The sequence below is a fragment of the Electrophorus electricus genome, chromosome 5 (genome assembly GCF_013358815.1).
Source record: "Electrophorus electricus isolate fEleEle1 chromosome 5, fEleEle1.pri, whole genome shotgun sequence".
In the NCBI taxonomy this organism is placed as follows: Eukaryota; Metazoa; Chordata; class Actinopteri; order Gymnotiformes; family Gymnotidae; genus Electrophorus; species Electrophorus electricus.
In genome coordinates this window covers 3,245,303-3,266,296 of record NC_049539.1, presented here as the reverse complement: position 1 = coordinate 3,266,296, position 20,994 = coordinate 3,245,303, and the positions used below count along the sequence as shown (strand labels likewise).

The following is a 20,994-nucleotide window of genomic DNA, read 5'->3' as shown; positions in this document are numbered from 1 at the left end:
TTTAGAATAAATGTATTCTTTAGAATACATGCGCAGCACCAGTCTGCCACAAGGGGGCATATGTGAGGGCGGAGCCTCATGATCATATCACGTTTAGGGAAAGTGTTAAAGAAGCAATTTGTAGGGGTATCTGTCAAGCAATGGTAATCAATCTCATAATTTAACATGTACGCCACTTGAGTACATCTACTGGATGGGATTTCCCTGTAAAACAGCAGGACCTGAAAGCTACTTGAGTACTACTACTTGAGAATTATGCTTGGCTAGTCTCTTTACTGAGTGTACTCAGTGGAACTGCGCTTGGTGGAATGTTTTTGCTCGAGCAGCATACGGAGAGCAATTACGGCAGATCCTTCTCTGGTACTGTTCTATCACTTTGAAGAGTTCCATGCATGTCCTCTGCACCGAGGGGAACACCTAGAGTGGTCAAAACAAATACAAAACACAGACCTATGAATGTTTAAGAAGTCATAAACCTTACAGTTCGGTCTAAAATACATCGCTTACTTTTAGCCGAATCCACCATTGGTCGGTTTGAGCATTAATACTTGTATCCTGACCTCAAGTTTGCATCAAGACATAAAACGCCTTTGATTTTTTTAGGTGTATAATGTGTCTATTGATGCTTCAGTCACACTCTACATTTCTTGATTCACCAGGGTCTTGTGTAATAAATTGAACATTGAGCTACATAATATTTTCCACTAAGTGTCCACTAGGTGACTTCTCTGAAGTGTCCAAAAACCTCTCCAAATGCACACCAAGTCATTAATCACTATACATCAAGTTTGCATGTTTCTTTCTGCTAAAACATCACAGTAAGTTACTTTAGTAAGTTCCACAACAATATTGGCTTCATAGCATCATTGTTAGCATCATTAGGGGAAAATATTGTCGCTAATACTGTAAATGCTGTAATACAGTAAACAAATGGTATACTTTCTCATTTATACTTACGATTTGTAGCAGGATTACAATTTTTTCTAGCAGTGAATGGAAACAGCCAGTGATTTGCTATGCAAACATCGAAGCTAGTCTATGTTAGCAGCCAAGCTAGTCTATGCTAGCAGCCAAGCTAGTCCATGCTAGCAGCAACCAAACAACTCCACATAAACGACAGCTAAAATAATGTTACTATACTATAATATTCTACTATAACCTCCCTTTAGATCAAGTCGCTTTAGGACAACTGCATTGAGCAAAACTCAACCTGTGGAGTTCATACAACCTTATCCGCATTAGAGAGAGAGATGCAAGGCCTTAGACACCATATGGGGGGTGAACAACACATCCAATATTGAGATAAGATCAAAATGTTCCCCCACCCCAATATAATGAGGTAAAGATACATTGATTCCACTCACTATCTTTGCAAAATGTTAGGAGCTGTCAATGTTCTCATCTGTTGTTGATGAGACCCTTATTATTGTAATACCGTAACAACATATCAGCACTGCTGACTAACTAACGTCTCTGACCAGCAGGAAAAAAGGTAACGTTAAAGTCAATACATCATTTTGCGCTGAAATTGTAATTGTATAAATAAATAATATTTGAGTAAAATGTATCAGTAATTCTATGTAGTGGAAACAAACATTTATTTGGTGAAAATGGGCCAATTTGCGAATACGAACTCAATCTACCATCACTACTGACGTTAGCTCTCATAACCTAGCTAAGGTAACTGGAAAGTTAATTAGCCACACATTCATGAAGCATCCACTAATGGTCACAGTCAACTTCAACTAACGGTAATGTTTTATATTTCATTATATTTGTTAGAAATCCCACGTGAAGTCTCAGTAATGTATCAGTCATTGGAGTGATGCATGTGAACATGTAGAGTAGCAGCTTTAATTTACTGTATAGACGTATAATATCCTGTGTAGTTGTACCTGCTTATGATAAATGGCATTTTTAGTGTCAGTTTGAAAAAGTGAAAATAGATTTCTATTAGTCATCTTTTGTCAGCTTTCATCCACAGTAAGTCATGAGTAAGGGGGAGGGTGACAATGACATGCAGAGGTTTTTTGGGCAACTTCAGAAACTAGAGAAGTAAGCTGTGAGAGAATGAGTACTAGTCAGATGATATAAGTACAGAAGACAGTTCAGGAATTGAGTCAATGTTTCCTGACATTTACCAGTCAGATAAGAAATTGTCAGTAATCCATTCACGAGCATCATGGCAAGAAATATCAGTTGTTTACTGATAATATTTTTCCATGTTCACTCTGGTTCATTCAAAGTAGAGAGAGAGGGAGAGTATAAAGATGCTGACAGGTGAGGGACAGAAGGAGCAAATATTGATAGTGAAGAACTCTAGTACTTATTGTAGGGTATTGTTTATTGCACTTATTCTCTATTATAGAGCTTATGTGTGTTGCATTTCTAAGCTTCAGCGTTGATCCCTATATTTAAACAGCATTCTAGTTCAATGGTATCTTGGGCTCTATCCTACTGTACTGGTTAGGATGCATTCAGTGAGTAAATGACAAAGCATTTTTGTAAGTTGCACTGGATAAGAGCCGTAAATGCCATAAATGTAAATGTAAATGAAGATCTCATAATGCCATTACACTAGTCTCATCCTGATAAAATAACTAAATACATAACGAAAAATAAATGAGAGAAGAATAGATGACTGGAGAGGAGAAGAGAAGAAGTACCAGAGGAGAGGAAGAAAGACATGGAGAGCAGAGAAGAGGAGAGGAGAGGAGGAACAGAAAGGAGAGAAAAGATGACTGGAAAGGAGATCAATTCTAGGAGCGGAGGAGAGAGGGCTGGAGAGGAGAAGCCAAGTGTAGAGGATAAAATGAGAGTAGTGGAGACCAGATGTTGATGCTGACCCAAGTGTACTTGCAAGTAAACAAAATCATCCATTTCCTAAACGTTGTCCTTATATCATCTTGTTATACTTTATTGGTCCCTTAATAATAATAATAATAATAATAATAATAATAAGAAGAAGAAGAAGAAGAAGAAGAAGAAGAAGAAGAAGAAGAAGAAGAAGAAGAAGAAGAATTTAATCTCATGAGTTAGTGAATTCTCTGGCCCTTGAGGGGATTTGGTCCCCCCAATGTTCAGGTAATAGCTACAGCCTTGCTGTACCCTACTTCACATGAGGTTATTTTAATAGCTACAAGTGTGTATGCTAAGAAGCGCTCTGTAACAGCACGCGCCTGGAGCCCACTTATCACGTGGTACGGCCCGCCATGTGCACGTGGAGTGTAAATTGTTTGCCTCTCTTCGTCAGGACTGCCCCGTGCGTGTTGATACGCACCCTTGTTCGTTTCATCAATGTATTTCAACCCCTGTGTGTGTACTTCGGTGTCGGTCGTTGTATCACGTTTGATGTTCGATATCATGTTCGCCTAAGTGTAGTGTCAGTGTTCTTTGTGTTTGTTTTATGCGCGTGCCGTAAGATGTATTGTTTCGTCATTAGTAATAAATGTCTGTCTTCGTCCCGAGACGTCTATGCGCCTTGCGTTCTAGAATGCTACACTTATTCTAGAACACTGATAGTTTATAAATTCTAATGTAATGTGCAAATAATTCAGTTGAACAACGTGGGTAGGAAGGTGAAAGTAAAGACAGTTGAACTAGTTTATGTTTTCAAACTAAATAACTATTTAAGTAAACACGTAAAAATGTACCCGGTCATTAACCTGCATCAGGTCGACTGCCATGGTATGTACATTAATTATTTTACTGTATTTGTAACGGTGAGCGGTAAGGAGGCGGATGCATGTGCGGAGAAGAGAGAGATTTATTGGGGGCAAATCCAGAGTCATAGAGCCAATACGGAGATTACGGGGATACATTATAACCAGGCAAACAAGGGAAGCAGGCTATGACATAGGCTAGGAAATACGAAGGGTAGGATAACAAAACAGGCGAACATAAACAATGGCTTTGAAACACAGACGGGCTTTCATATATCCACCAAACACAATGAACAGCAAAAACAGGGAATCAGACGGTTTAAATGCACGAACTTAAGGTAGAAACGAGGGTAGAGGTGTGAGCAATCAAACGAGGGGCGGAGAAAATGAAACTACGGCATGGAATTAAAATACACAAGACCGGGAAAACAAGAAACATGGAAGCTGAGAGGGACTAATCGTGACAGTATTGTTTAAGTAAAGCCCTAAGTTGAAAGAAAACGTTTAATATGATGGAAGTATGTTTGCGTTTGTAACATGTTTGTCGGATTTGCCAAAAGTACACATACTGCTGGCAAAAAAAATCACATGACCTATTTCAATTCAAAACCAGGCTGTAAACTCTGCAATCCTGCAACAGTGGAGACCTGATTAATTTTTTTCTTTCCTCAGTGTGCAGATCCAATCTGCGAGAATGTGTTCATTGGGGTGTCCCTCTGACTCCTGCTGAGACAGCACCAGAACAAATCACTGGACCTCAGCCCCCCATCTTCATCAACAGTGAGGGAGAGGATGAAGGTCACCTACCTCCCTCACCTTTCCCAGAAAGCCCCCAGCATCAGAGTGAAGTCCTGATAGAGGATGTGCAGGAACAAGGTGAAGAGGATGAGAGTGCTGATGATGCTGATGATGGTTATGATGGTTATGATGGTGATGATGAGGATGATGCTGATGATGGTGATAATGATGATGGTGGTGATGAGGATGACTGGACTCCTCAGGACACGATATTGCACGTCTTTGGCCAGAGCCATTTGACCATTCAACTTCCAGAGGTTTCCACTCAGTTTGTCACTGATCTAGCTCTGGACAGCCTGAGAACACTCATGGAACCTGTGCACGAATATCTGCGCAGGAACAGAACAAACAGAAACACACAGATGAATCCGTGCACTGTTGGACTTCCAGGAGAGGCACCATCAACTAGCCCTACCTGCGCAGGCAGCAGCTCCGGTGTGTCAAATCCTTCTCAAGAAGAAGACGACGAAGTGAGGCTCATTTGCGCCATTCGGAGCGCCCAAGCAAATCAGCCCACGAGCCGCCCGACGTCTCCCGGGCCCTTTGACTGCATGGTGCCCGAATATGGCAGGGACCACCCTCTGCTTGCCATGAAGGCTTGGAGGGCCGATGCATGGGGTGCCAGCTTCGGGGCAGCAGGGGAGAACTACACACCTGGATGGTATCCAATTTACCATACTCCACCATCTACTGGTGCCTCCAGGCCATCAAACACGGATTTAGCGGCGACGGCACAGACTGAACATGCTCAGCACAGCTCCGGGCCTGAAAACACTCCCAGAGATCCTGATGAGGTCAGAGCTCACAGCTCCAGTGCTGCTCCTGCCGTGGGCCAGAGCGGCAGAAGCCAGAGGGAGCAAAGTAGGTCCAGGAAGAGGAGCAGAGAGGCGAACTCCCCGAGCTCCTCTCACAGCTCCGAGAGCGAGAGCAGCCCCAGCAAGATGAGACGAGAGAATGAACAGGAATGACAAGTCACTTCTCTCAAGCAATAATAATAAATGCTTATGCTTGCATTTTATTAGCCTGTGTTTTATTGGTTGTTTGACAGTCCAGCTCATTTTTTATGCTAAAAATATAATATCTTTAAGATATTTCTTTAATCACATCCAATACACTCCAAAGTCTTAGTTGATCACTAAGACGTTATGTTTATTCCATGATTTGTCCAAAATTAATATACATTTTTCTTAGCTGGTACATGCTAATCTGGGATATATATTATTTATTTTTGATGATCGTGAGAAATCTTTAGAATAAATGTATTCTTTAGAATACATGTGCAGCACCAGTCTGCCACAAGGGGGCATATGTGAGGGCGGAGCCTCATGATCATATCACGTTTAGGGAAAGTGTTAAAGAAGCAATTTGTAGGGGTATCTGTCAAGCAATGGTAATCAGTCTCATAATTTAACATGTACGCCACTTGAGTACATCTACTGGATGGGATTTCCCTGTAAAACAGCAGGACCTGAAAGCTACTTGAATACTACTACTTGAGAATTATGCTTGGCTAGTCTCTTTACTGAGTGTACTCAGTGGAACTGCGCTTGGTGGAATGTTTTTGCCCGAGCAGCATACGGAGAGCAATTACGGCAGATCCTTCTCTGGTACTGTTCTATCACTTTGAAGAGTTCCATGCATGTCCTCTGCACCGAGGGGAACACCTAGAGTGGTCAAAACAAATACAAAACACAGACCTATGAATGTTTAAGAAGTCATAAACCTTACAGTTCGGTCTAAAATACATCGCTTACTTTTAGCCGAATCCACCATTGGTCGGTTTGAGCATTAATACTTGTATCCTGACCTCAAGTTTGCATCAAGACATAAAACGCCTTTGATTTTTTTAGGTGTATAATGTGTCTATTGATGCTTCAGTCACACTCTACATTTCTTGATTCACCAGGGTCTTGTGTAATAAATTGAACATTGAGCTACATAATATTTTCCACTAAGTGTCCACTAGGTGACTTCTCCGAAGTGTCCAAAAACCTCTCCAAATGCACACCAAGTCATTAATCACTATACATCAAGTTTGCATGTTTCTTTCTGCTAAAACATCACAGTAAGTTACTTTAGTAAGTTCCACAACAATATTGGCTTCATAGCATCATTGTTAGCATCATTAGGGGAAAATATTGTCGCTAATACTGTAAATGCTGTAATACAGTAAACAAATGGTATACTTTCTCATTTATACTTACGATTTGTAGCAGGATTACGATTTTTTATAGCAGTGAATGGACACAGCCAGTGATTTGCTATGCAAACATCGAAGCTAGTCCATGTTAGCAGCCAAGCTAGTCTATGCTAGCAGCCAAGCTAGTCCATGCTAGCAGCAACCAAACAACTCCACATAAACGACAGCTAAAATAATGTTACTATACTATAATATTCTACTATAACCTCCCTTTAGATCAAGTCGCTTTAGGACAACTGCATTGAGCAAAACTCAACCTGTGGAGTTCATACAACCTTATCCGCATTAGAGAGAGAGATGCAAGGCCTTAGACACCATATGGGGGGTGAACAACACATCCAATATTGAGATAAGATCAAAATGTTCCCCCACCCCAATACAATGAGGTAAAGATACATTGATTCCACTCACTATCTTTGCAAAATGTTAGGAGCTGTCAATGTTCTCATCTGTTGTTGATGAGACCCTTATTATTGTAATACCGTAACAACATATCAGCACTGCTGACTAACTAACGTCTCTGACCAGCAGGAAAAAAGGTAACGTTAAAGTCAATACATCATTTTGCGCTGAAATTGTAATTGTATAAATAAATAATATTTGAGTAAAATGTATCAGTAATTCTATGTAGTGGAAACAAACATTTATTTGGTGAAAATGGGCCAATTTGCGAATACGAACTCAATCTACCATCACTACTGACGTTAGCTCTCATAACCTAGCTAAGGTAACTGGAAAGTTAATTAGCCACACATTCATGAAGCATCCACTAATGGTCACAGTCAACTTCAACTAACGGTAATGTTTTATATTTCATTATATTTGTTAGAAATCCCACGTGAAGTCTCAGTAATGTATCAGTCATTGGAGTGATGCATGTGAACATGTAGAGTAGCAGCTTTAATTTACTGTATAGACGCATAATATCCTGTGTAGTTGTACCTGCTTATGATAAATGGCATTTTTAGTGTCAGTTTGAAAAAGTGAAAATAGATTTCTATTAGTCATCTTTTGTCAGCTTTCATCCACAGTAAGTCATGAGTAAGGGGGAGGGTGACAATGACATGCAGAGGTTTTTTGGGCAACTTCAGAAACTAGAGAAGTAAGCTGTGAGAGAATGAGTACTAGTCAGATGATATAAGTACAGAAGAGAGTTCAGGAATTGAGTCAATGTTTCCTGACATTTACCAGTCAGATAAGAAATTGTCAGTAATCCATTCACGAGCATCATGGCAAGAAATATCAGTTGTTTACTGATAATATTTTTCCATGTTCACTCTGGTTCATTCAAAGTAGAGAGAGAGGGAGAGTATAAAGATGCTGACAGGTGAGGGAGAGAAGGAGCAAATATTGATAGTGAAGAACTCTAGTACTTATTGTAGGGTATTGTTTATTGCACTTATTCTCTATTATAGAGCTTATGTGTGTTGCATTTCTAAGCTTCAGCGTTGATCCCTATATTTAAACAGCATTCTAGTTCAATGGTATCTTGGGCTCTATGCTACTGTACTGGTTAGGATGCATTCAGTGAGTAAATGACAAAGCATTTTTGTAAGTTGCACTGGATAAGAGCGTCTGCTAAATGCCGTAAATGCCATAAATGTAAATGTAAATGAAGATCTCATAATGCCATTACACTAGTCTCATCCTGATAAAATAACTAAATACATAATGAAAAATAAATGAGAGAAGAATAGATGACTGGAGAGGAGAAGAGAAGAAGTACCAGAGGAGAGGAAGAAAGACATGGAGAGCAGAGAAGAGGAGAGAAGAGGAGGAACAGAAAGGAGAGAAAAGATGACTGGAAAGGAGATCAATTCTAGGAGCGGAGGAGAGAGGGCTGGAGAGGAGACGCCAAGTGTAGAGGATAAAATGAGAGTAGTGGAGACCAGATGTTGATGCTGACCCAAGTGTACTTGTAAGTAAATAAAATCATCCATTTCCTAAACCTTGTCCTTATATCATCTTGTTATACTTTATTGGTCCCTTAATAATAATAATAATAATAATAATAAGAAGAAGAAGAAGAAGAAGAAGAAGAAGAAGAAGAAGAAGAAGAAGAAGAAGAAGAAGAAGAAGAAGAATTTAATCTCATGAGTTAGTGAATTCTCTGGCCCTTGAGGGGATTTGGTCCCCCCAATGTTCAGGTAATAGCTACAGCCTTGCTGTACCCTACTTCACATGAGGTTATTTTAATAGCTACAAGTGTGTATGCTAAGAAGCGCTCTGTAACAGCACGCGCCTGGAGCCCACTTATCACGTGGTACGGCCCGCCATGTGCACGTGGAGTGTAAATTGTTTGCCTCTCTTCGTCAGGACTGCCCCGTGCGTGTTGATACGCACCCTTGTTCGTTTCATCAATGTATTTCAACCCCTGTGTGTGTACTTCGGTGTCGGTCGTTGTATCACGTTTGATGTTCGATATCATGTTCGCCTAAGTGTAGTGTCAGTGTTCTTTGTGTTTGTTTTATGCGCGTGCCGTAAGATGTATTGTTTCGTCATTAGTAATAAATGTCTGTCTTCGTCCCGAGACGTCTATGCGCCTTGCGTTCTAGAATGCTACACTTATTCTAGAACACTGATAGTTTATAAATTCTAATGTAATGTGCAAATAATTCAGTTGAACAACGTGGGTAGGAAGGTGAAAGTAAAGACAGTTGAACTAGTTTATGTTTTCAAACTAAATAACTATTTAAGTAAACACGTAAAAATGTACCCGGTCATTAACCTGCATCAGGTCGACTGCCATGGTATGTACATTAATTATTTTACTGTATTTGTAACGGTGAGCGGTAAGGAGGCGGATGCATGTGCGGAGAAGAGAGAGATTTATTGGGGGCAAATCCAGAGTCATAGAGCCAATACGGAGATTACGGGGATACATTATAACCAGGCAAACAAGGGAAGCAGGCTATGACATAGGCTAGGAAATACGAAGGGTAGGATAACAAAACAGGCGAACATAAACAATGGCTTTGAAACACAGACGGGCTTTCATATATCCACCAAACACAATGAACAGCAAAAACAGAGGGAATCAGACGGTTTAAATGCACGAACTTAAGGTAGAAACGAGGGTAGAGGTGTGAGCAATCAAACGAGGGGCGGAGAAAATGAAACTACGGCATGGAATTAAAATACACAAGACCGGGAAAACAAGAAACATGGAAGCTGAGAGGGACTAATCGTGACAGTATTGTTTAAGTAAAGCCCTAAGTTGAAAGAAAACGTTTAATATGATGGAAGTATGTTTGCGTTTGTAACATGTTTGTCGGATTTGCCAAAAGTACACATACTGCTGGCAAAAAAAATCACATGACCTATTTCAATTCAAAACCAGGCTGTAAACTCTGCAATCCTGCAACAGTGGAGACCTGATTAATTTTTTTCTTTCCTCAGTGTGCAGATCCAATCTGCGAGAATGTGTTCATTGGGGTGTCCCTCTGACTCCTGCTGAGACAGCACCAGAACAAATCACTGGACCTCAGCCCCCCATCTTCATCAACAGTGAGGGAGAGGATGAAGGTCACCTACCTCCCTCACCTTTCCCAGAAAGCCCCCAGCATCAGAGTGAAGTCCTGATAGAGGATGTGCAGGAACAAGGTGAAGAGGATGAGAGTGCTGATGATGCTGATGATGGTTATGATGGTTATGATGGTGATGATGAGGATGATGCTGATGATGGTGATAATGATGATGGTGGTGATGAGGATGACTGGACTCCTCAGGACACGATATTGCACGTCTTTGGCCAGAGCCATTTGACCATTCAACTTCCAGAGGTTTCCACTCAGTTTGTCACTGATCTAGCTCTGGACAGCCTGAGAACACTCATGGAACCTGTGCACGAATATCTGCGCAGGAACAGAACAAACAGAAACACACAGATGAATCCGTGCACTGTTGGACTTCCAGGAGAGGCACCATCAACTAGCCCTACCTGCGCAGGCAGCAGCTCCGGTGTGTCAAATCCTTCTCAAGAAGAAGACGACGAAGTGAGGCTCATTTGCGCCATTCGGAGCGCCCAAGCAAATCAGCCCACGAGCCGCCCGACGTCTCCCGGGCCCTTTGACTGCATGGTGCCCGAATATGGCAGGGACCACCCTCTGCTTGCCATGAAGGCTTGGAGGGCCGATGCATGGGGTGCCAGCTTCGGGGCAGCAGGGGAGAACTACACACCTGGATGGTATCCAATTTACCATACTCCACCATCTACTGGTGCCTCCAGGCCATCAAACACGGATTTAGCGGCGACGGCACAGACTGAACATGCTCAGCACAGCTCCGGGCCTGAAAACACTCCCAGAGATCCTGATGAGGTCAGAGCTCACAGCTCCAGTGCTGCTCCTGCCGTGGGCCAGAGCGGCAGAAGCCAGAGGGAGCAAAGTAGGTCCAGGAAGAGGAGCAGAGAGGCGAACTCCCCGAGCTCCTCTCACAGCTCCGAGAGCGAGAGCAGCCCCAGCAAGATGAGACGAGAGAATGAACAGGAATGACAAGTCACTTCTCTCAAGCAATAATAATAAATGCTTATGCTTGCATTTTATTAGCCTGTGTTTTATTGGTTGTTTGACAGTCCAGCTCATTTTTTATGCTAAAAATATAATATCTTTAAGATATTTCTTTAATCACATCCAATACACTCCAAAGTCTTAGTTGATCACTAAGACGTTATGTTTATTCCATGATTTGTCCAAAATTAATATACATTTTTCTTAGCTGGTACATGCTAATCTGGGATATATATTATTTATTTTTGATGATCGTGAGAAATCTTTAGAATAAATGTATTCTTTAGAATACATGTGCAGCACCAGTCTGCCACAAGGGGGCATATGTGAGGGCGGAGCCTCATGATCATATCACGTTTAGGGAAAGTGTTAAAGAAGCAATTTGTAGGGGTATCTGTCAAGCAATGGTAATCAGTCTCATAATTTAACATGTACGCCACTTGAGTACATCTACTGGATGGGATTTCCCTGTAAAACAGCAGGACCTGAAAGCTACTTGAATACTACTACTTGAGAATTATGCTTGGCTAGTCTCTTTACTGAGTGTACTCAGTGGAACTGCGCTTGGTGGAATGTTTTTGCCCGAGCAGCATACGGAGAGCAATTACGGCAGATCCTTCTCTGGTACTGTTCTATCACTTTGAAGAGTTCCATGCATGTCCTCTGCACCGAGGGGAACACCTAGAGTGGTCAAAACAAATACAAAACACAGACCTATGAATGTTTAAGAAGTCATAAACCTTACAGTTCGGTCTAAAATACATCGCTTACTTTTAGCCGAATCCACCATTGGTCGGTTTGAGCATTAATACTTGTATCCTGACCTCAAGTTTGCATCAAGACATAAAACGCCTTTGATTTTTTTAGGTGTATAATGTGTCTATTGATGCTTCAGTCACACTCTACATTTCTTGATTCACCAGGGTCTTGTGTAATAAATTGAACATTGAGCTACATAATATTTTCCACTAAGTGTCCACTAGGTGACTTCTCCGAAGTGTCCAAAAACCTCTCCAAATGCACACCAAGTCATTAATCACTATACATCAAGTTTGCATGTTTCTTTCTGCTAAAACATCACAGTAAGTTACTTTAGTAAGTTCCACAACAATATTGGCTTCATAGCATCATTGTTAGCATCATTAGGGGAAAATATTGTCGCTAATACTGTAAATGCTGTAATACAGTAAACAAATGGTATACTTTCTCATTTATACTTACGATTTGTAGCAGGATTACGATTTTTTATAGCAGTGAATGGACACAGCCAGTGATTTGCTATGCAAACATCGAAGCTAGTCCATGTTAGCAGCCAAGCTAGTCTATGCTAGCAGCCAAGCTAGTCCATGCTAGCAGCAACCAAACAACTCCACATAAACGACAGCTAAAATAATGTTACTATACTATAATATTCTACTATAACCTCCCTTTAGATCAAGTCGCTTTAGGACAACTGCATTGAGCAAAACTCAACCTGTGGAGTTCATACAACCTTATCCGCATTAGAGAGAGAGATGCAAGGCCTTAGACACCATATGGGGGGTGAACAACACATCCAATATTGAGATAAGATCAAAATGTTCCCCCACCCCAATACAATGAGGTAAAGATACATTGATTCCACTCACTATCTTTGCAAAATGTTAGGAGCTGTCAATGTTCTCATCTGTTGTTGATGAGACCCTTATTATTGTAATACCGTAACAACATATCAGCACTGCTGACTAACTAACGTCTCTGACCAGCAGGAAAAAAGGTAACGTTAAAGTCAATACATCATTTTGCGCTGAAATTGTAATTGTATAAATAAATAATATTTGAGTAAAATGTATCAGTAATTCTATGTAGTGGAAACAAACATTTATTTGGTGAAAATGGGCCAATTTGCGAATACGAACTCAATCTACCATCACTACTGACGTTAGCTCTCATAACCTAGCTAAGGTAACTGGAAAGTTAATTAGCCACACATTCATGAAGCATCCACTAATGGTCACAGTCAACTTCAACTAACGGTAATGTTTTATATTTCATTATATTTGTTAGAAATCCCACGTGAAGTCTCAGTAATGTATCAGTCATTGGAGTGATGCATGTGAACATGTAGAGTAGCAGCTTTAATTTACTGTATAGACGCATAATATCCTGTGTAGTTGTACCTGCTTATGATAAATGGCATTTTTAGTGTCAGTTTGAAAAAGTGAAAATAGATTTCTATTAGTCATCTTTTGTCAGCTTTCATCCACAGTAAGTCATGAGTAAGGGGGAGGGTGACAATGACATGCAGAGGTTTTTTGGGCAACTTCAGAAACTAGAGAAGTAAGCTGTGAGAGAATGAGTACTAGTCAGATGATATAAGTACAGAAGAGAGTTCAGGAATTGAGTCAATGTTTCCTGACATTTACCAGTCAGATAAGAAATTGTCAGTAATCCATTCACGAGCATCATGGCAAGAAATATCAGTTGTTTACTGATAATATTTTTCCATGTTCACTCTGGTTCATTCAAAGTAGAGAGAGAGGGAGAGTATAAAGATGCTGACAGGTGAGGGAGAGAAGGAGCAAATATTGATAGTGAAGAACTCTAGTACTTATTGTAGGGTATTGTTTATTGCACTTATTCTCTATTATAGAGCTTATGTGTGTTGCATTTCTAAGCTTCAGCGTTGATCCCTATATTTAAACAGCATTCTAGTTCAATGGTATCTTGGGCTCTATGCTACTGTACTGGTTAGGATGCATTCAGTGAGTAAATGACAAAGCATTTTTGTAAGTTGCACTGGATAAGAGCGTCTGCTAAATGCCGTAAATGCCATAAATGTAAATGTAAATGAAGATCTCATAATGCCATTACACTAGTCTCATCCTGATAAAATAACTAAATACATAATGAAAAATAAATGAGAGAAGAATAGATGACTGGAGAGGAGAAGAGAAGAAGTACCAGAGGAGAGGAAGAAAGACATGGAGAGCAGAGAAGAGGAGAGAAGAGGAGGAACAGAAAGGAGAGAAAAGATGACTGGAAAGGAGATCAATTCTAGGAGCGGAGGAGAGAGGGCTGGAGAGGAGACGCCAAGTGTAGAGGATAAAATGAGAGTAGTGGAGACCAGATGTTGATGCTGACCCAAGTGTACTTGTAAGTAAATAAAATCATCCATTTCCTAAACCTTGTCCTTATATCATCTTGTTATACTTTATTGGTCCCTTAATAATAATAATAATAATAATAATAATAATAATAATAATAATAATAATAATAATAATAATAATAAGAAGAAGAAGAAGAAGAAGAAGAAGAATTTAATCTCATGAGTTAGTGAATTCTCTGGCCCTTGAGGGGATTTGGTCCCCCCAATGTTCAGGTAATAGCTACAGCCTTGCTGTACCCTACTTCACATGAGGTTATTTTAATAGCTACAAGTCTGTATGCTAAGAAGCGCTCTGTAACAGCACGCGCCTGGAGCCCACTTATCACGTGGTACGGCCCGCCATGTGCACGTGGAGTGTAAATTGTTTGCCTCTCTTCGTCAGGACTGCCCCGTGCGTGTTGATACGAACCCTTGTTCGTTTCATCAATGTATTTCAACCCCTGTGTGTGTACTTCGGTGTCGGTCGTTGTATCACGTTTGATGTTCGATATCATGTTCGCCTAAGTGTAGTGTCAGTGTTCTTTGTGTTTGTTTTATGCGCGTGCCGTAAGATGTATTGTTTCGTCATTAGTAATAAATGTCTGTCTTCGTCCCGAGACGTCTATGCGTCTTGCGTTCTAGAATGCTACACTTATTCTAGAACACTGATAGTTTATAAATTCTAATGTAATGTGCAAATAATTCAGTTGAACAACGTGGGTAGGAAGGTGAAAGTAAAGACAGTTGAACTAGTTTATGTTTTCAAACTAAATAACTATTTAAGTAAACACGTAAAAATGTACCCGGTCATTAACCTGCATCAGGTCGACTGCCATGGTATGTACATTAATTATTTTACTGTATTTGTAACGGTGAGCGGTAAGGAGGCGGATGCATGTGCGGAGAAGAGCGAGATTTATTGGGGGCAAATCCAGAGTCATAGAGCCAATACGGAGATTACGGGGATACATTATAACCAGGCAAACAAGGGAAGCAGGCGATGACATAGGCTAGGAAATACGAAGGGTAGGATAACAAAACAGGCGAACATAAACAAAGGCTTTGAAACACAGACGGGCTTTCATATATCCACCAAACACAATGAACAGCAAAAACATGGAATCAGACGGTTTAAATGCACGAACTTAAGGTAGAAACGAGGGTAGAGGTGTGAGCAATCAAACGAGGGGCGGAGAAAATGAAACTACGGCATGGAATTAAAATACACAAGACCGGGAAAACAAGAAACATGGAAGCTGAGAGGGACTAATCGTGACAGTATTGTTTAAGTAAAGCCCTAAGTTGAAAGAAAACGTTTAATATGATGGAAGTATGTTTGCGTTTGTAACATGTTTGTCGGATTTGCCAAAAGTACACATACTGCTGGCAAAAAAAATCACATGACCTATTTCAATTCAAAACCAGGCTGTAAACTCTGCAATCCTGCAACAGTGGAGACCTGATTAATTTTTTTCTTTCCTCAGTGTGCAGATCCAATCTGCGAGAATGTGTTCATTGGGGTGTCCCTCTGACTCCTGCTGAGACAGCACCAGAACAAATCACTGGACCTCAGCCCCCCATCTTCATCAACAGTGAGGGAGAGGATGAAGGTCACCTACCTCCCTCACCTTTCCCAGAAAGCCCCCAGCATCAGAGTGAAGTCCTGATAGAGGATGTGCAGGAACAAGGTGAAGAGGATGAGAGTGCTGATGATGCTGATGATGGTTATGATGGTTATGATGGTGATGATGAGGATGATGCTGATGATGGTGATAATGATGATGGTGGTGATGAGGATGACTGGACTCCTCAGGACACGATATTGCACGTCTTTGGCCAGAGCCATTTGACCATTCAACTTCCAGAGGTTTCCACTCAGTTTGTCACTGATCTAGCTCTGGACAGCCTGAGAACACTCATGGAACCTGTGCACGAATATCTGCGCAGGAACAGAACAAACAGAAACACACAGATGAATCCGTGCACTGTTGGACTTCCAGGAGAGGCACCATCAACTAGCCCTACCTGCGCAGGCAGCAGCTCCGGTGTGTCAAATCCTTCTCAAGAAGAAGACGACGAAGTGAGGCTCATTTGCGCCATTCGGAGCGCCCAAGCAAATCAGCCCACGAGCCGCCCGACGTCTCCCGGGCCCTTTGACTGCATGGTGCCCGAATATGGCAGGGACCACCCTCTGCTTGCCATGAAGGCTTGGAGGGCCGATGCATGGGGTGCCAGCTTCGGGGCAGCAGGGGAGAACTACACACCTGGATGGTATCCAATTTACCATACTCCACCATCTACTGGTGCCTCCAGGCCATCAAACACGGATTTAGCGGCGACGGCACAGACTGAACATGCTCAGCACAGCTCCGGGCCTGAAAACACTCCCAGAGATCCTGATGAGGTCAGAGCTCACAGCTCCAGTGCTGCTCCTGCCGTGGGCCAGAGCGGCAGAAGCCAGAGGGAGCAAAGTAGGTCCAGGAAGAGGAGCAGAGAGGCGAACTCCCCGAGCTCCTCTCACAGCTCCGAGAGCGAGAGCAGCCCCAGCAAGATGAGACGAGAGAATGAACAGGAATGACAAGTCACTTCTCTCAAGCAATAATAATAAACGCTTATGCTTGCATTTTATTAGCCTGTGTTTTATTGGTTGTTTGACAGTCCAGCTCATTTTTTATGCTAAAAATATAATATCTTTAAGATATTTCTTTAATCACATCCAATACACTCCAAAGTCTTAGTTGATCACTAAGACGTTATGTTTATTCCATGATTTGTCCAAAATTAATATACATTTTTCTTAGCTGGTACATGCTAATCTGGGATATATATTATTTATTTTTGATGATCGTGAGAAATCTTTAGAATAAATGTATTCTTTAGAATACATGTGCAGCACCAGTCTGCCACAAGGGGGCATATGTGAGGGCGGAGCCTCATGATCATATCACGTTTAGGGAAAGTGTTAAAGAAGCAATTTGTAGGGGTATCTGTCAAGCAATGGTAATCAGTCTCATAATTTAACATGTACGCCACTTGAGTACATCTACTGGATGGGATTTCCCTGTAAAACAGCAGGACCTGAAAGCTACTTGAATACTACTACTTGAGAATTATGCTTGGCTAGTCTCTTTACTGAGTGTACTCAGTGGAACTGCGCTTGGTGGAATGTTTTTGCCCGAGCAGCATACGGAGAGCAATTACGGCAGATCCTTCTCTGGTACTGTTCTATCACTTTGAAGAGTTCCATGCATGTCCTCTGCACCGAGGGGAACACCTAGAGTGGTCAAAACAAATACAAAACACAGACCTATGAATGTTTAAGAAGTCATAAACCTTACAGTTCGGTCTAAAATACATCGCTTACTTTTAGCCGAATCCACCATTGGTCGGTTTGAGCATTAATACTTGTATCCTGACCTCAAGTTTGCATCAAGACATAAAACGCCTTTGATTTTTTTAGGTGTATAATGTGTCTATTGATGCTTCAGTCACACTCTACATTTCTTGATTCACCAGGGTCTTGTGTAATAAATTGAACATTGAGCTACATAATATTTTCCACTAAGTGTCCACTAGGTGACTTCTCCGAAGTGTCCAAAAACCTCTCCAAATGCACACCAAGTCATTAATCACTATACATCAAGTTTGCATGTTTCTTTCTGCTAAAACATCACAGTAAGTTACTTTAGTAAGTTCCACAACAATATTGGCTTCATAGCATCATTGTTAGCATCATTAGGGGAAAATATTGTCGCTAATACTGTAAATGCTGTAATACAGTAAACAAATGGTATACTTTCTCATTTATACTTACGATTTGTAGCAGGATTACGATTTTTTATAGCAGTGAATGGACACAGCCAGTGATTTGCTATGCAAACATCGAAGCTAGTCCATGTTAGCAGCCAAGCTAGTCTATGCTAGCAGCCAAGCTAGTCCATGCTAGCAGCAACCAAACAACTCCACATAAACGACAGCTAAAATAATGTTACTATACTATAATATTCTACTATAACCTCCCTTTAGATCAAGTCGCTTTAGGACAACTGCATTGAGCAAAACTCAACCTGTGGAGTTCATACAACCTTATCCGCATTAGAGAGAGAGATGCAAGGCCTTAGACACCATATGGGGGGTGAACAACACATCCAATATTGAGATAAGATCAAAATGTTCCCCCACCCCAATACAATGAGGTAAAGATACATTGATTCCACTCACTATCTTTGCAAAATGTTAGGAGCTGTCAATGTTCTCATCTGTTGTTGATGAGACCCTTATTATTGTAATACCGTAACAACATATCAGCACTGCTGACTAACTAACGTCTCTGACCAGCAGGAAAAAAGGTAACGTTAAAGTCAATACATCATTTTGCGCTGAAATTGTAATTGTATAAATAAATAATATTTGAGTAAAATGTATCAGTAATTCTATGTAGTGGAAACAAACATTTATTTGGTGAAAATGGGCCAATTTGCGAATACGAACTCAATCTACCATCACTACTGACGTTAGCTCTCATAACCTAGCTAAGGTAACTGGAAAGTTAATTAGCCACACATTCATGAAGCATCCACTAATGGTCACAGTCAACTTCAACTAACGGTAATGTTTTATATTTCATTATATTTGTTAGAAATCCCACGTGAAGTCTCAGTAATGTATCAGTCATTGGAGTGATGCATGTGAACATGTAGAGTAGCAGCTTTAATTTACTGTATAGACGTATAATATCCTGTGTAGTTGTACCTGCTTATGATAAATGGCATTTTTAGTGTCAGTTTGAAAAAGTGAAAATAGATTTCTATTAGTCATCTTTTGTCAGCTTTCATCCACAGTAAGTCATGAGTAAGGGGGAGGGTGACAATGACATGCAGAGGTTTTTTGGGCAACTTCAGAAACTAGAGAAGTAAGCTATGAGAGAATGAGTACTAGTCAGATGATATAAGTACAGAAGAGAGTTCAGGAATTGAGTCAATGTTTCCTGACATTTACCAGTCAGATAAGAAATTGTCAGTAATCCATTCACGAGCATCATGGCAAGAAATATCAGTTGTTTACTGATAATATTTTTCCATGTTCACTCTGGTTCATTCAAAGTAGAGAGAGAGGGAGAGTATAAAGATGCTGACAGGTGAGGGAGAGAAGGAGCAAATATTGATAGTGAAGAACTCTAGTACTTATTGTAGGGTATTGTTTATTGCACTTATTCTCTATTATAGAGCTTATGTGTGTTGCATTTCTAAGCTTCAGCGTTGATCCCTATATTTAAACAGCATTCTAGTTCAATGGTATCTTGGGCTCTATGCTACTGTACTGGTTAGGATGCATTCAGTGAGTAAATGACAAAGCATTTTTGTAAGTTGCACTGGATAAGAGCGTCTGCTAAATGCCGTAAATGCCGTAAATGTAAATGTAAATGAAGATCTCATAATGCCATTACACTAGTCTCATCCTGATAAAATAACTAAATACATAACGAAAAATAAATGAGAGAAGAATAGATGACTGGAGAGGAGAAGAGAAGAAGTACCAGAGGAGAGGAAGAAAGACATGGAGAGCAGAGAAGAGGAGAGGAGAGGAGGAACAGAAAGGAGAGAAAAGATGACTGGAAAGGAGATCAATTCTAGGAGCGGAGGAGAGAGGGCTGGAGAGGAGAAGCCAAGTGGAGAGGATAAAATGAGAGTAGTGGAGACCAGATGTTGATGCTGACCCAAGTGTACTTGCAAGTAAACAAAATCATCCATTTCCTAAACCTTGTCCTTATATCATCTTGTTATACTTTATTGGTCCCTTAATAATAATAATAAGAAGAAGAAGAAGAAGAAGAAGAAGAAGAAGAAGAAGAAGAAGAAGAAGAAGAAGAAGAAGAAGAAGAAGAAGAACAAGAAGAACAAGAAGAACAAGAAGAATTTAATCTCATGAGTTAGTGAATTGTCTGGCCCTTGAGGGGATTTGGTCCCCCCAATGTTCAGGTAATAGCTACAGCCTTGCTGTACCCTACTTCACATGAGGTTATTTTAATAGCTACAATTGTGTATGCTAAGAAGCGCTCTGTAACAGCACGCGCCTGGAGCCCACTTATCACGTGGTACGGCCCGCCATGTGCACTTGGAGTGTAAATTGTTTGCCTCTCTTCGTCAGGACTGCCCCGTGCGTGTTGATACGCACCCTTGTTCGTTTCATCAATGTATTTCAACCCCTGTGTGTGTACTTCGGTGTCGGTCGTTGTAATCATGTTCGCCTAAGTGTAGTGTCAGTGTTCTTTGTGTTTGTTTTATGCGCGTGCCGTAAGATGTATTGTTTCGTCATTAGTAATAAATGTCTGTCTTCGTCCCGAGACGTCTATGCGCCTTGCGTTCTAGAATGCTACACTTATTCTAGAACACTGATAGTTTATAAATTCTAATGTAATGTGCAAATAATTCAGTTGAGCAACGTGGGTAGGAAGGTGAAAGTAAAGACAGTTGAACTAGTTTATGTTTTCAAACTAAATAACTAAGTAAACACAATGTACCCAGTCATTAACCTGCATCGGGTCGACTGCAATGGTATGTACATTAAATATGCTACTGTATTTGTAACGGTGAGCAGTAAGGAGGCGGACGCATGTGGGGAGAAGAGCGAGATTTATTGGGGGCAAATCCAGAGTCATAGAGCCAATACGGAGATTACGGGGATACATTATAACCAGGC

At 40.8% G+C, this 20,994-nt stretch overlaps 3 protein-coding genes across 3 annotated transcripts; all 3 read left to right on the top strand.

The window, feature by feature from the left end:
• Positions 1-3,630: 3,630 nt before the first annotated feature.
• LOC118241433 lies at positions 3,631-5,428 on the top strand. Its single transcript, XM_035526430.1, has 2 exons — positions 3,631-3,687; positions 4,335-5,428. Exons 1-2 carry the CDS (start codon positions 3,648-3,650, stop codon positions 5,426-5,428), a joined length of 1,134 nt encoding a protein of 377 aa, XP_035382323.1. The 5' UTR covers positions 3,631-3,647.
• Positions 5,429-9,353: 3,925 nt separating this feature from the next.
• LOC118241432 lies at positions 9,354-11,153 on the top strand. The gene is made up of 2 exons (XM_035526429.1): positions 9,354-9,410; positions 10,060-11,153. The coding sequence occupies exons 1-2, from the start codon at positions 9,371-9,373 to the stop codon at positions 11,151-11,153; spliced, it is 1,134 nt and encodes a 377-aa protein (XP_035382322.1). The 5' UTR covers positions 9,354-9,370.
• Positions 11,154-15,075: 3,922 nt separating this feature from the next.
• Positions 15,076-16,873, top strand: LOC118241431. The gene is made up of 2 exons (XM_035526428.1): positions 15,076-15,132; positions 15,780-16,873. The coding sequence occupies exons 1-2, from the start codon at positions 15,093-15,095 to the stop codon at positions 16,871-16,873; spliced, it is 1,134 nt and encodes a 377-aa protein (XP_035382321.1). The 5' UTR covers positions 15,076-15,092.
• Positions 16,874-20,994: the final 4,121 nt, after the last annotated feature.

Bases quoted from the DNA above. Each gene is read 5' to 3' on its own strand.
- LOC118241433 (XM_035526430.1), top strand. From the start codon at position 3,648: ATGTACCCGGTCATTAACCTGCATCAGGTCGACTGCCATG. The intron at 3,688-4,334 runs GTATGTACATTA...TTCTTTCCTCAG, and splicing joins GCATCAGGTCGACTGCCATG to TGTGCAGATCCAATCTGCGA.
- LOC118241432 (XM_035526429.1), top strand. From the start codon at position 9,371: ATGTACCCGGTCATTAACCTGCATCAGGTCGACTGCCATG. The intron at 9,411-10,059 runs GTATGTACATTA...TTCTTTCCTCAG, and splicing joins GCATCAGGTCGACTGCCATG to TGTGCAGATCCAATCTGCGA.
- LOC118241431 (XM_035526428.1), top strand. From the start codon at position 15,093: ATGTACCCGGTCATTAACCTGCATCAGGTCGACTGCCATG. The intron at 15,133-15,779 runs GTATGTACATTA...TTCTTTCCTCAG, and splicing joins GCATCAGGTCGACTGCCATG to TGTGCAGATCCAATCTGCGA.